Here is a 15464-nt window from a genome sequence, read left to right on the forward strand (position 1 = left end):
AAGGTAAAGTATCCCAAATTAATCTTTGTTGCACTCAAAACATCAGTTGCAAGATATACTTAACATATGGGCCTGGGCTTCGAGGCCCATATCTGCCCAGATAAAACAATACTAGACTAGACCAGATTACCACCTGTTCGCCCTCTCTTCGTGCACTTAGCTCGTCATCGATCGAAAACTGAAAACTCGCTCGCATCACATACTCGCCGTCGCAGTCGCCATCGGAACATTCCACATTCACTGCCGTGAAATCCTCTCACCGAATCAAAAGTATCTGGCTGAGCTAAATCTGTCTTACATTTTTACGATTTGTGTTTTTTTGCTGTTGTTTATTCGATGAATCCCTCAATTATTTTATCGCCCGTGGTGGATTGATCCGTTTTGGTGTGTGCTTTTTTTATTGTTAGCTAGGGTTCAGTGGATTGATGGGGAAGAAGGAGAACGAGATGTCAGCAATGGAGATCGACGATCCGAAATCGGACGGCTCTGAACAGATCCTTCCCAGGTTCTCGATGAATGGTTAGTATTATTATTCATGAATAAGTATCTCTGCATGTTCTAGGAATCTCGAATTTTGACAATTTGTGAATCAATCTCTATGCATTTGGATTATTTTCAGTTCTGCAGCTGATGAAAACTTCTCAGTCGCAGCATGGTCTGCGTCGTGGTGACTATGCTCGCTATCGGTATCATTATGGAAACCCTAATTTTATTGGCTTACCTGGTCTTTGAAGAAGGCTTGGGCGATGTTATATATAATCTGTGTTATCTTGTTTGTGTTAGGAGGTATTGCTCAGCACGGTTGAGGAGGCTTTACAAGTCCTTGAAGTTTACTCATGGTCGTGGTAAATACACTCGCCGTGCCATCCTTGAATCAACTGTCACTGATGTTAGGTATATTATCCTTCCAACCTGAAGATTTTGATTTTTTGAGATGTTTTATTTGCTTTACAGAACTTCCTGACTTGGTTTGATTATATGTTGACCGTGAAATTAGAAAACTGTGAAGGCTCAGTTGTTCCTTCCACTATAAGTGGTTTTGTTGTACACACATACCTATGATTGAGTTAATGTTTGTATTTGTATAGGTTCCTCCATGTGGTTTTCTATATGGCGGAAAGAGCATGGAGCCATGCAATGGAAAAAAGACAGCTACCAGATGGGCCTAATGCAAGGCAGCGGATATATTTAATCGGTAGGCTGCGGAAGGCAGTAAAATGGGCTTCGCTTTTCTCAAGTCTGAGCTCTATTAAGACAGACTCCAGAACATCTTTGGAAGCTGAGGTATTTCGGTGATCCCAAATGTTTTCATGAACATACATCAGACCTAACGTTTTAGGCTATTAGCTTAGTTGTTTCGTCACTTCGTGTAAAATTTATGTGTACTCTATAAACGGACGTCATGAGTCTTCATACTTCGTCTTACGCTTGTATAGGCATATGCTTCCTATATGAAAGGCACCCTGTTGTTTGAGCAAGATTTAAATTGGGAAACTGCGTTGTCATGTTTCAAAAACGCCAGGTTTGTCTATGTTCAGGATCCCACTTTTTGCAATTTGTTAGGTTTTGTTTCTGAAAATTATTCGCTGTCGCAGTGCTGTTTATGCGGAACTCGGGAAATATGGTGATCTAGAGAACCAAGTTCTTTGTCGGGAACGGGTTGAGGAGCTTGACCCCAGTATTCGATACTGCCAACTCAAAATTGGCAAATCAAACTTGCAGACATCTGAACTACTTCAGATTGATGAGATGGAAGGTCCTGCATTGGATCTTTTCAAAGCAAAGATAGAGGTACGCACATATATCATTTTCTGTCAGCCTCACCACCGAAGCAAGTGATTAACTGTATATACATGTTTAAATAGTCCGCATAGTTACTGAAGCATAACATTTTTGTTTGCTAGCTTTGCCATTAGAGTCCGCTTTTGACCTGTGACCAACACATAAATACTAATTACATGTATACGATATTGGCTACTCTTGAATGTCTTGCAATGGTTTAGTGGTTAACTCTTTCTCTGATCTCTCAGACATTTCGGATTAATATGATATATATTGCTCACTTGCCGCATAGGCTGCTATGGAAGAGGCCAGATCTCAACAAGCTGCATCTCTTACAGAGTTTAATTGGCTTGGCTACAGATTTCCAGTTTCCAACCCAAAATCTCGGGTTTCTATTTTAAAAGGTTCGACCAATTCTCTCTTTTTAAACTACTCTGTTATGCTGACTAATTATGATCTGGGACAATTTTGGTTTACCTTTACTATGTAGTTTCTGTTATGCGTTACCCTCTTAATATAACCTGCTTTGATTGGACACTGAGCACTTCTCTTAGGCTCTTACCCTTTGTTCCATTTTCGTTCAGCCCAAGACTTTGAGAAGGAGCTACAGGGTCCAGGAGCAGAATCTCTCACTGCAGAGAAAAAACTGACCATATATGATAAATTATTCACTGCATATAATGATGCTCGGAACACCATACGCAGTGACTTGGTGAGTGAGTTTACAGGGAATACGCTAATTTATTGATTTGGTTCACCGAATAACCTTTTGAAGATTTTTGGAAGTGTAGACAAGTTTGTTGAAGAGTAAAGAGTATCTGTTTTGTGATGCGTTACTATTTCTTTGATTGATTTTAATGAGTATACTATTTTTAGGTAAGTGCAGGAAATGCTGAATCCGTTAAAGATGATCTAAATGGTCTGGACAAAGCTGTTGGAGCTGTGCTAGGACAAAGAACCATTGAAAGGAACCAGTTGTTGGTTAAAATAGCAAAGAGTAAACTGAACAGGAAACGTGATGATAAAACTGAAAAGATTACCAAGCCTGAGGAGCTTGTTCGATTGTATGACCTTCTGTTACAGGTTAACCATTGTTCAACTGTTTTTTTTTTTGTCTCAGAAGCGAATTTTGTATGTTAAACCATCGAGCAGACCTAACCTTTTGTTCTCTTTTTTTAGAATGTCACTGATCTTTCTGACCTCATTAGCTCTGGAAGAGACAGGAAACCTGAAGAGATTGCCCTGGAAGAAGAGTGTCTGCACAAAAGCTTAGCCTTTCGTGCTGAAAGGTTAGTTCTTCTTCCACCTTACTGTATTTTGTAGGATGATTGCAGTTGAGTTGTGGGCTTCCTTTATCCTTCATTTGATTTTAGCATCTTTTATTAGAGTTAAACTCCTCCAAGCCGTTCATCCAATCCTTAATATTAGTAAATTGTATTCGTTAAGGAATTATATTCCTCGTTAGTCATCTTATTCACCTACTCTCTTTTTTTTGTCTATAATAGAACCACTTATTAGATTCGTTAGCTACTGTCTCGAGATATTCAACACAGTGCTTTCCATCTGAGGAAAACGTAATAAAAAGTGTTATTTTCTAATCTACTTACTTATCATCGCCCTTGATCAAGTTAGCTTATGATATCTTGTGGAATCTCATTTCAGGTGCTTCTACTTGGCAAAGTCATATAGTTTAGCAGGAAAAAGGGTTGAAGCATATGCCTTATATTGTCGAGCTCGTTCTCTAGCTGAAGATGCCCTGGGCAAGTTTCAGAGCACAGCAAAGAAAGATGAGGTATCCACTTATCATTCTTTTTTTTTTTACCTCATAAATTTGTCATTGGATAGCAGTTCTATGTCGACAGGATAATGGTACTATGTTGATGGTGTAAGTACAGGCATGGTGCATGCTAGGCGTTTCATATTATCATAGATAATCACTAAGGTAGTATTAATTTTGACTATTTTCTTTCTCAGGGAACAATCCAGGAACTGAAGGCACTGAGCAAGGAATGCAGAGCTAATAGTTGCATAGAACATGCGACCGGTATCATGGAGGAAGAGAAGGCACCAGAGAACCTATCAAAGAAAATCTCAACCATATCACTAAACGATAAAGCCACAAAGGTACAATCTCCCCGTGGATACATTGTTGATTGGTGGCTGATGGTACAAAAATCTAATTTCTGATCAATATAAGGCCATCCTCCTGAATGACTAAACCTTTGTTAATGTTAAACAACCTCAGGTGGAGGAGAAATACCTGGTAGATAAACTGGAGGTGTATGAATCAGCAGTGGGAGATGGGAACGCAAAAATGGCACCAAAGATTGAAAGGTTTCCACCTGCGTTCCAGTCAATACCACGGAACCCAATTGTTCTAGACCTGGCCTACAATTGCATTGAGTTCCCGGCACTTGAAGAAAGGAAGAAGAAAGTCCAGAGAGGTTTCATCAGCCGTCTCTGGGGCGGACGAAATTCCACCACAGGTTGAAAAAGTTAATCTTTTATTCTGTTTCCCTTTACCAAACTGTGAAACTTCTTTGTTGCTCTTTAAACCAGTCAAATACATTGAGTTTTGTTTTTTAAGTTTTATTTATTTACAATTTAGACCGAGGATCACAATTGGCTTTTCCTTTAAATGAGACTTTGAGGTTTTGTTTTGGACATTTTAGTTGGTTATGTAAGGAAAACGTCACATTGATTTAAGCATTGGAGAAAGAGTGAAAGCCCGAACGGTTATATCTGTTCAACCGAATTACATTCGAGTCTGTTAGTTAGGTTCTAGTTTGACCCAAGAAAAGTTACGGTTTTTGAGGTTCTATGTGTGTACTGTATAAACTATAAAGTTTACTTTGACTTAAATTTTTTATGTATCTTGGAAATGATGCACAAAAAAAGAAGGCAGGGATATTCGTTGAAAAAGAAAAGTGTATTAATGAGTTTCTTACACGATTAGGGGATTTTCAAAGTCAACTGCTATGTATTTCCTGCCTTTTTTAAAATTTATTATGTGCTGCAAAGCAAAGTATATTTAAATCTATCTCTCTCAATTTACAAAATTTGGAGTAGCGGGAATCTATGATCCCTCTTTACCTAATCAATCATCAATTAGCTAATCATTCTCAATAAAAAAAAATATTGTTAAGTTTCATCATATCTAACGTTGTTTATCCATAATATATCAAATGTAATTGGTTATTATTTGATAAGAAGTATTTTAAAGAGTGACAGGCAAGGAAGGTTTCAAAGGTTTTTTGTACACGATCACCACCACCACCACAACAAAAGAGTAGAAATTGTTTTTCTCCATCGCACGATCTTATTTTTCCGCCCAGATTTTTTCTCACTCCTAAAAAGAAACTTTTGATTTTCCAAAACTATTTTCTTTCCGTTTTGGGAAGAAAAGAAAAAAACACCGTAATTAGCTGTATCCGAGTCTCCGGTGAAGAAGAAGAAGAAGAAGGAGGAGGATCGTGCTGGGGTGTCCCTGTGAAACCAATGCAACATTTCGCGAAGCTAGATGACTCCCCCATGTTTCGGCAACAGGTTTTTTCACTCTCTTCTTTTTTTTTTTTGATTTCCTTAAAACCGTTAAGATCGTCTCTGTTTTTGTGGTCCTTGATCGATTCCACTGCTCAACAGAGAGAGAGAGGAGCAGATGATTCTCTGTAATCTTTCTCTCTCGTGCCTGATTCTATATATGCTTCTGTTTGAATAAAATTTAATTCCAGATCGATGCATTGTGAATGTAGTTTTTCTACATGTCAAAGTGTAATTGTTGACCTCTGAATCAACAATCATGATAAATTTGAGATGTTCTTTAATTTGTTGCTATTTGATCTCAATCTCTTCACTTCAGACTGTTCATTCTTTTTCAAATAAAAATAAAAATAAAAATTGTGGGTTGACCTGTAAAGTTTTTTATTTTTGTGGTGAAACAGATGCAATGCATGGAAGAGAGTGCGGAGGTCCTACGACTGCGATGCTCAAGTTTCTATAAGGGATGCAGAAAATATACGTACAAACCCTCTCTCTTTCTCATTTCACTCTATTCTTTTTTGTTAGAACAAAATATATCTCTCTCAAATGTTCAAAAAAAAAAAAAATATATATCTCTCTCTCTCTCTAGACTGTGATTTTTCTTTGGCTTATTATTAAGGGAGGGACTTGGAGAAGGGTATGATGCAGACGTTGGCTTTGTAAATGCACTTGAATCTTTCGGTGGTGGTCATGATGATCCCCTCTGCGTTGCTTTTGGAGGTAGGTACCATCCTCTCCTTTCACTGTCATTTTACTAATCATCTGAAACACTACTTCATTTTACATATTTTTCTGTCTAAAGGTCCTGTAATGACAAAATTCAATGTTGCTCTACGTGAAATTGGGACATACAAGGATGTTCTTCGTTCCCAGGTTCTACTACTTCTACTACTACTACTACTACTACTACTAATCTCCTTGCATGAGTTTCTTTTACTAGAGAGATGATTTATTTTTTATATTCGTCCAATTCACTTCATGTTTAACGAATGCACGTTTCAGGTAGAACATATGCTGAATGACCGATTGCATCAGTTTGTGAATGTTGATGTCCAAGAAGTTAAGGTACATAGTAATCATTCACTCCTGATTTTTAATTCTTGCATTCTACATATATATATTTATATATATATGCTCAAAAACATTTTCTCACACCAGGAAGCACGTAAACGGTTTGACAAAGCTTCCACTGTATACGACCAGGTGCCTTAAGTATAACTGACTCATTCGTAATATGTCAACCTTTTTCTTGTTCGGTCTGTTTGTATCTTCATTTTATGTGCATCTGAATGAAAACAGGCACGAGAGAAATTTCTTTCATTAAGAAAGAGTACAAGATTGGATGTGGCTGCCACCATCGAGGAGGTATGTATGTATGTACACATCCTCGTGAGTCATAGATAACATTCACTTCTTCTTCTTTTTTTTCTGGATAAAACTTATTTTGGTTGAGAGAGACATTTCCAGGACCTACATAGCGCAAGAACAGCATTCGAGCAAGCCCGGTTTCATCTGGTAGAGCACCTTTTTTTTTTAATTTTAATTCCTTGTGAGTCTCCTCCATGGTGTTGGCTTATTCATAACGTTTGCTTTCTCTTCTTCCTGGCACAGGTTAGTGCACTCTCTAATACAGAAGCTAAAAAGAGGTTTGAGTTTTTGGAAGCTGTCAGCCTGACAATGGATGCTCACCTCCGTTTCTTCAAACAGGCAAGCAAAGGACAATGGATGATACAATGATATCTCTTTTCCTGTTTTCCTGACATGGAATGACTTGATTCACTTTCTCACAAGTGATTTTTCTTTTTCAGGGATATGAGCTACTACATCAAATGGAACCTTTTATTAATCAGGTGTGTGTGGATATAATACAAGACTCATTATACCATATGATTCTTTTTTTTAGTTTTGATTTTTGTTTCTTATTATCCAAGTGATATAAATTCCAATAGCTAATTGGAAATTTTTATTGCAGGTGTTGGCTTATGCACACCAGTCTAGAGAATGTGCAAACTATGAAACGGCATCACTTAATGAAAAGATGCAGGAATACCAAAGGCAAGTTGATAGAGATGCTAGAAAATCAAATGGTTCTCCAACAGGGGATGGCATGAGACACAACTCAAGAAACTCACAAAAAGTCATCGAGGCTGTCATGCAATGCCAATCTGCTGCAAAAGGAAAGGTAAAGAAATAATGCCTTTTTTTTTGTCTTTACACTGTTTTGTCTTTATATATTTGTTTTTTTTACGGTCTTACAGGTTCAGACTATAAGACAAGGGTATCTTTCTAAACGTTCGTCAAACTTGAGAGGTGACTGGAAAAGAAGGTTCTTTATCCTTGATAGCCGTGGGATGCTATACTATTACCGCAAGCGAAGGAATTGGTCTCCAGTAAGTTTGGTGATAAGTGGATTGACCCATCTCCTTTATATATACTAGTTAATATCGACTTTGTCTCTACTCTTATTTATATACTTCTTTGAGAAAACATATGGTGATGTATAGCATCATCCATGACTGGCCTATGCATCAGGGAAATGGAAGCCGTTCTGCTTCTCAGAAGAATATAACTTCAGAAAACAGTCCTGGTCTGCTAAGTCGGTGGTTGTCTTCTCATTATCACGTTGATGAAAAACCAGTTGCACGTCACACTGTGAACCTGCTTACCTCAACTATCAAAGTTGATGCAGATCAGACTGATCTAAGATTCTGCTTTCGGATTATTTCGCCTACAAAAGTTTATACTTTGCAGGTAATATATATTAGGGGAGAACAACATGACTTCTATCTCTTTTGTCCCCTGCCACTAACCATAACTATTGAAAACTGATGTAGGCAGAGAATGCGCAAGATCAGATGGACTGGATCGAGAAGATAACTGGAGTTATTGCTTCTTTGCTAAGTTTCCAGACACCTGAAAGAGCAATCAATGTAAGTTTTTTTTTTACTATACTGCTGAATCTTTCTTTTTATCTGTTTTCTTATATCATTTACTTTGCAACTGGATCAGCGTCTTTCTACAATGGACGGAGATACTTTCTCTGCAAGTGATTCCGGTTCTGTAGCAGATCCAAATGATGTCGAGCAGGCAGAAAGTGGAGAAATCACCGTGGAAAATAATCACATGACAGGAGGAAAACGTTCGAGGTTCTCAGGGTGCTTGCAGCAACATGATATGATGTCAAAGACTGAAAAGCCAATTGATGTGTTGACCAAAGTATCCGGGAATGAGAAATGTGCGGACTGTGGTGCTCCTGAACCTGATTGGGCCTCTTTGAATCTCGGTGTCCTCATATGTATCGAATGTTCTGGTGTACATCGCAACCTTGGTGTCCACATTTCAAAGGTAAGCCGTTACATATGGTTCGAATTGGTTAATATTTATCCGAAATTAACCATGGACTATTTGGTATCCATCAATATTCAAAATAACTAATATATTTGATTTACAATTTTAATTTTAGCTATTAATGTGATTATAACTAGAAAATTTTCCTAAGGTAGCACTAATTTTCTTTTTTTTTTATCACAAATAGTAAACAAAGAATAAAATGATCAAAAGAAATTATTAAAGATTCTTTTATCATAATATAGCACTGGACATAGTATATATATATATATATATTGGACATAATATTGTGTAGCTCTATAAATTTTTAGCATTATAAGAGTATAAATTTGGTATGAGTATATTCAACCTTGTGGTGCAGGTCAGATCGCTCACGCTTGATGTTAAAGTATGGGAACCATCGGTCTTGACGTTATTCCAGTCGCTAGGTAACCTATATGTAAACTCAGTGTGGGAGGAGTTGTTGGACTCAGAGAGTAGATCTTCGGGGTAAGTAGCTACTTGTATTTGTTCAGACACAAAACTACTTCTTACAATATATTTACACAGTCATCAACCCCTTTTCATACTTACTTATTAGCACTCCCAAGTCAGATCGACCAAGAAAGTTTCTTGCAAGGAAGCCTGGTTTCAGTGATCCCATATCTATGAAAGAGTTGTTCATCCACGCAAAGGTAATTATTAAATATCAGTCAGTGAGGTTAATAAGCAAAGATTTTTTAATGAAGATCTCATGTCTTTCTTGTCCATTGCCCAACTCCAGTACTCAGAGAGGATATTTGTCCGCAAAGCAACAGACAGTCAGCATCTCCAGGCAGTTTTTCAAGAGATTTGGGAGAACGTGCGTGCCAACGACAAGAAATCAGTTTACAAACACATCGTCTGCTCCCAAGCAGATGTGAATGCTCTACGTGGACAAGCATCGTACACCGTGTCTTTGCCCTTGTCGAAGATGATGCAAATGGAGGCGAAGGAGGAGACCCTTGCAGCCAAATTCAAGAGAATTGAAGAGGAGTTTCAGGAGAATCCAGAGGGATGTGCTAACTCGAGAACGGAAGGGAAGAGTATGGTTAGAGAAGAAACTTCAAAGGACTGCTCTCTGCTTCACCTTGCTTGTCTTTCTGCGGATATCGGTATGGTGGAATTGTTGCTTCAGTATGGTGCAAAGATAAACGCAACGGACTCGAAAGGTCGGACTCCACTTCATCATTGTATCATCAGCAGGAGGTATGCAATTGCGAGGTTGCTACTGATGAGGTAAATTCATCTTTCAGTTGCTTATTACTAGTGTGCTGGTCTTTAAAATTTTGACAGATATTATAAGTGTGGTGCAATGATTCAATGACAGGGGAGGAGATCCAAATGCTGAGGATAAAGACAGTAACACACCGGTCAAATATGCTTTAGAGACAGACCTCAATGACAGCGAACTAATTGCTTTATTAACAGACTCCAAAAGATGACAATGAATCGCAAAAAAAGAAGACATTTGATTTGCTGCTTATCACACGGAAGCAGAAAAAGGTTATAGGACTAGAAGAGTGTTGCTCTCTTTTAGTTGGGGTTTGGTACTCATATTTTTGCCCATCTAACCGGCGATTTGTTCATGAAGAGCGTAGAGAATGCATGTAGATTTTCTTTGGTGCTTGCTAGGTTGATGACACTCTGGTGTACATAGTGTCTGGGTTTGTATGTTCTGTAAGATGGAAACCTCTGTTTTCTGTTGTTTGTGTAATAAAAGACAAACTCACCATTTCCTCTTCTGCTCAGCTTATGTTTTCAGACGGACTTTTTGTGGATTGTCATCTTTTCATATTAATGAATCAAGAACATTAGTATAATGAGATTCGGTTTGGTATTTGGTTCAGATCTTGTGTTATCTTAACCCAAAAACTGTAATTGCAAATTTTAATGACTTCATTGTAACATCGAGTACAAACCTAGAAATGCAGATTTAATGCCGCAAAACAAGATCCTCTGCTATAAGAAATCGAGGAAATTGCAGTTTAAACTGCTCAGATGAGTCATCCCATTCATCATCAACTTCTGTGTGTCATCATATGATGAATAGGTCAAGGCAAGTCCGTTCTGAAGCAAATGGAGAGTTTCTGGGCAGACATAAGCTCTTCCAGGAACAGCAACTGCAGATTCTCAACGGTAACAGAAGAAATAAACAATGACATATCATGCCCAACCAGCTTGCTTTAGGTTTGGGTAAGACCTGGATCCGGTCACACAAACAAAAGCTTGGCATTCAGAAGATGGAGACTGATTGTAAGAGGATCAAAAAGTGAGAGGACGATGCTTTTAAAGACTAGATCAGGGTTTAGTATCAATGTTACCTTCAGGCAATTTCAAGTTGGTCACGAGATTTGCGGTAAACCAGCCGTCTCTCTTTTAGCTACAACGAAAAAGGAGGATATATATATCTGGTTTTGGCTTTTCTATGGAGCAGCATCTGCTTCCATCCTCTCGTTTGAAGAAATACCCTCATTAATCAACTCAACTACACTCGAAGAATCGGGAATATATTTGAGACGAATCATATTCTCCATAACCTTCTCAGCTGCCTCCATTCCCCCCACTTTAGCAAAACCAGAGAGCAGAGCCCGGCATGTTGATATACTTAGCTTACACCCGTCCACAGCAGCGTTCTTCGCAAACATTTCATCCACGAACGCAAGTGCTTTTGTCTTCAACCCTTCTTTCAGGAAAGCAGAAATGATGACACTGTACATTATGCTGTCTGGTTCAATTCCTGAGGCAATAGCCTCGTCGAATATGGCAAACATTTCAGATCTTCTACCCATTTTATCATACCCGTTTAGAAGAGATGTGTAAGTTACAACACTAGGCATCAGGTTTGCCTTCTTCATGTCCTGCAAAAGCTCCTTTCCAGCTTCCAAATTCCCTTCCCTGCATAAATAATCTATCATGATGTTGTATGTTACTTCATTGGGCTTGCCATGCTTATCAAGCGACCCATCCATCACCATATCTATCAGTTTTGTTTTTAGTTCTGTTTTTCCAAACTTCAAAACCCAGTTGATCAAAGCATTGAAGGGGCCTGTAGAAGAACCGAAACCCATCTCTTTTGTCTCGAAGATGGTTATAGCTCTTTCCAAATCGTTCCATCTGCAACACCCATCCACAAGTGTCGTGTACACAAAACTGTCAGGAGCTAATCCCTTTAGCTTCATCTCGTCAAATAACCGAAAAGCCTCCGCTAGATCCCCATATTTGCAACACCCGTCTATGATTGTACAGTAAGTCACTGCATTAGGGGGGAAACCTTTTCCTGACATTCCGTTGAAAGTTTCTTTAGCTCTTTCGATTTCACCAGATCTGCAAAAGCCACCAAGCAGCATGTTGTATATGATGACGTTAGGTGTCACACCTTCTTGAACCATCTCGTCAAAAATACGAGAAGCCGTTTCCATATCTCCCAACTTAGAAAACCCATCAATGAGTGTACCATAAGAGAATACATCAGGTGCTATACCATTTCCACGCATTTCCTGGAAAATCTCCTCCGCATCATTTACTTTACCGTTTTTCACGAGACCGTTCATAAGAACAGTGTATGTTTTGGCATCCCCTGGAATCCCCTGTTCAACCATGGACCTGAATGCTGAACACGCCTCAATTACTTTTCCCTTTTTGCAATACTCACTGATCAGACTCGTGCACAATACCTTATTTGGAACCACACCACATTCCAGCATCTCTTTCAAATATTTCTCTGCGGATGCAAATTCCCCCGCTTCTATATATCCACTGATAAAAGCCCCGTAGGTGAAGGCATCAGGCTTTAATCCGTTCTCGACCATTTCAATCAGGTAAGACCTTGCTTCGTCCATCCTTTTGGCCTTTGAAAGGCCAATTATAAGGGAATTGTAGCAAAATGTGTCTGGTGCGATCCCTTGTTCCTTCATTTCTTTAAGCATCCTCACTGCATCTTCAAACCTACTTTTCTGGAGACAGGTTTTGATCAATGTTGTGTATATAACCACATTGGGTCTGCAACCGCTTGCACCCATCTCCTTCACAATGTTATAAGCTCCATCGATATCCCCAGAAGAACACATGCCCTTAACCGTTGTACCATAAGTATATGGAGATACGACAATGTTCCTCCTTTTCATTTCAACAAGTAACTCATACCCCTTAAGTGCATTCTTTCCTTGAACGTATCCCTCGACCAAACTAGCAAAAGCTCGAGCACCTGGTGTCACTCCAGATGCAATCATCCCATCAAAAAGAGCCTTTGCCTTCTCCATCGCCCCTTCTTTTGACATCACACAGATAAAAGAATCATAAATCTTAGGATCAACGTTCATCCCAAGAGAAACCATCTCACGCACCAGTCCATTAGCAGCCTCTGCATCCCTCCCCTTCAGTAAACCCTCAATCAGTATACTGTAAGTAAAATTATCAGGAAATACACCAGCACTATTCATCTCTACCGCCAGCGCTATAGCATCATCTACTCTCTTCCGCTTACACATCCCACCTACAAGTACATTAAATGACTGCTTCGATGGCACCAATCCTTCGATAATCATCCTCTTCTTCACCTCAAGAGCTTCATCCACATCTCCCTTTCCACACAACGCCTCGATTACCAAACCATACACAGTCACAGACACCATCCCAACTTTTTCCTCTGCTTCGCGAAGAACACCTTTTGCCAGGTCAACATTCCCACCTCTGCAATGTGCAACAATCAACCTTTCATAAGTTTGCACATCAAACACTAAACCTCTCTCAGCCATCACATTGTACACATCCCAAAACAAATCCATCCGATTCCTCTTCAACAACGCATCCAACAAATGATTACATCTTGCCAAATCAAGAACCAAATCCTTAATGTTTGTAATCACAAAAGCAGCTTCATCTAAACAACCTTTCTCAATATACACATCGATCAAGATCCCGTATACAACTCCGCCGCCATCACTCACCTCTCGCGAGCACCTCGCAACCGAGCTCAAAACCTCACCTACAGGCCACTTCCTCTCGATCATCCGGATCACAACACCACGAGCCTGCCCTAAACTACCGAAGCTACACAGACCTAAAGCAAGAAACGAAAACGAATCGAGTCTCTGCTCCGTAACCTTCTCAGAATCCACCCAATCGAAGAAACTCAGAAGCTTAGCTGGATCGTCGACGCGTTTTGATCGCAAAACGGAGAGGACGACGTCGGGATTAATCTCCGCCGCGAGATTCGAAGACGCTAAAGAGTCGCGCCAGTTCGCCTTGTTGAGGATTCCCGCGATTTCGGCTGATGCGTCGGGAGGTTTCACGGTGTGAGCGGAAAACGATCGGAGAAGTAAACATCTCCTCCTGAACAACGTTGAGCCTATCTTCATCTCCGATACCGGAGATTCAACAAAACTCGTCGGCGAAGATTAAATTAAGATGCGAACAAAAAATATTCGATAGGCCCATTGTTATTTGGGCTTTTGAGCCCAAACAGTTACGGGGCACGTAAACAAGCCGAAATGTATGTCCGCGATAAGTTAGGGAAGTTTTGATCATTGGTATGTTTGTTTTGCATTTCCGCTTATAAAATTTGGTTCTTACGAAGTGCTTTGTTATTATTTGTCGAATTAAATAATAATATTGTGTAGGTCTCAAGAAATTTATTTATATATGGAGAGAGAGAGAGAGGTTATGGGAGAGATATGATGAAGATCCACACCCACTAGAGTGGGAATTTCAAATGGTGCATGAATGTTTACCCAAATTCTTTTTTTTTTTTTTTTGATCAAATAAAGTTTACCCAAATTCATAGTGTGTGAAATGCATGGTTTGACCAAGTTTCTTTCTTATTTTGTTTTGATATGAAAGCCAAACCAAATCCAGAAAAGTCGACCGGTATGGGTAAACGTGGACTAACACTAAAACGTGTTATAGTTAATTCTACTACATATGGGTGCATATTTAATATGGATCGTATATGATTTTTTGTTAATAAAAATACGTGACAGGTCGAAAGAAATCGTGTGTTTAACCGCGTTTGTAATATAATTAACAATTTTTTATTTACTCTCGCAATTTCTTAATAAATGAAGTTTTGCTTATTATTAAAATTTTACCTTTTCAAAAAAATTATCAAAAATATAAATTCAAACTAATTTATTTAATTATAAACAACATAATAAAAACATAATTTACATATAAAATTAGAATTATCTAAATATGTAAAAACATCATTTATTATGAAACAACAACGCAATTAACTAAAACATTATATATATATTGAAACATAGGAAATTTTTTTTTAAAAAAATAACAAATGTTTAAGGAGATAATAAGTTTTTAGTCATGAAACTCATCTAACAAACATATGCCAGACCCCTTAGACAATCACTTTTATTATCATCAAAATTATTATTAATTTTTCATTCCAATTATTATTAGCTGTGACTAATTAAATAAATTATTTTGTAACAATAGAGAGAATCGATAAGCTATGGATGACATTTCTTTGGCTATGGATGAAACTTGCTTTAAAGTAACGCTGATCTTGAGATTCTTGAGGTGTAAACATTTTAATAAATTTTAAAGTTATAATTTTAATTTATAAATATTTGAAAGACAAAACTAATGTTTTATTGGGATATATCATATATCATAAACCAATCATGCAATTACATTTTTGAATATAATAACATCGATGAGAATTAGTTTGGATGTTAGTTCAGTTCAAAAATCTGAAAAACATAATGGCTGATGTAGGAAATAATCAATAATACTTCAAAAGATAAATTATTGTTAAATGT

The 15464-nt window shown here is 38.2% G+C and overlaps 2 protein-coding genes and 1 pseudogene across 3 annotated transcripts; 2 read left to right on the forward strand and 1 right to left on the reverse strand.

Moving 5' to 3' along the window:
- The first annotated feature begins 117 nt into the window (after positions 1–117).
- LOC130505649 (uncharacterized) lies at positions 118–4448 on the forward strand. Of its 2 annotated transcripts, none has more exons than XM_057000249.1 (14): positions 118–270; positions 408–519; positions 620–686; positions 784–894; positions 1089–1284; positions 1437–1522; positions 1596–1791; positions 2075–2186; positions 2367–2494; positions 2659–2865; positions 2962–3071; positions 3445–3574; positions 3757–3906; positions 4028–4448. In XM_057000249.1, the coding sequence occupies exons 2-14, from the start codon at positions 426–428 to the stop codon at positions 4271–4273; spliced, it is 1833 nt and encodes a 610-aa protein (XP_056856229.1). In that variant the 5' UTR covers positions 118–270; positions 408–425; the 3' UTR covers positions 4274–4448. The 2 variants fall into 2 exon arrangements, with proteins under 2 accessions (XP_056856229.1, XP_056856230.1); XM_057000250.1 differs by having other exon boundaries at positions 128–270; positions 412–519.
- Positions 4449–5022: 574 nt separating this feature from the next.
- On the forward strand, positions 5023–10425 carry LOC130505648 (ADP-ribosylation factor GTPase-activating protein AGD1-like; annotated as a pseudogene).
- A 116-nt stretch (positions 10426–10541) lies between these two features.
- On the reverse strand, positions 10542–14199 carry LOC108863003 (pentatricopeptide repeat-containing protein At5g61990, mitochondrial). The gene is made up of 2 exons (XM_018637290.2): positions 11013–14199; positions 10542–10891 (listed from the first exon to the last, which is right to left on the reverse strand). The coding sequence occupies exon 1, from the start codon at positions 14046–14048 to the stop codon at positions 11115–11117; it is 2934 nt and encodes a 977-aa protein (XP_018492792.1). The 5' UTR covers positions 14049–14199; the 3' UTR covers positions 10542–10891; positions 11013–11114.
- Positions 14200–15464: the final 1265 nt, after the last annotated feature.

Source organism: Raphanus sativus, unplaced genomic scaffold (genome assembly GCF_000801105.2).
Source record: "Raphanus sativus cultivar WK10039 unplaced genomic scaffold, ASM80110v3 Scaffold2455, whole genome shotgun sequence".
In the NCBI taxonomy this organism is placed as follows: Eukaryota; Viridiplantae; Streptophyta; class Magnoliopsida; order Brassicales; family Brassicaceae; genus Raphanus; species Raphanus sativus.

Coding starts and splice junctions, on each gene's coding strand:
- LOC130505649 (XM_057000249.1), top strand. CDS start 426: ATGGGGAAGAAGGAGAACGAGATGTCAGCAATGGAGATCGACGATCCG. Junction 1,523..1,595: donor TCATGTTTCAAAAACGCCAG/GTTTGTCTATGT, acceptor TCGCTGTCGCAG/TGCTGTTTATGCGGAACTCG. Junction 3,575..3,756: donor GCACAGCAAAGAAAGATGAG/GTATCCACTTAT, acceptor TTTCTTTCTCAG/GGAACAATCCAGGAACTGAA.
- LOC108863003 (XM_018637290.2), bottom strand. CDS start 14,048: ATGAAGATAGGCTCAACGTTGTTCAGGAGGAGATGTTTACTTCTCCGA.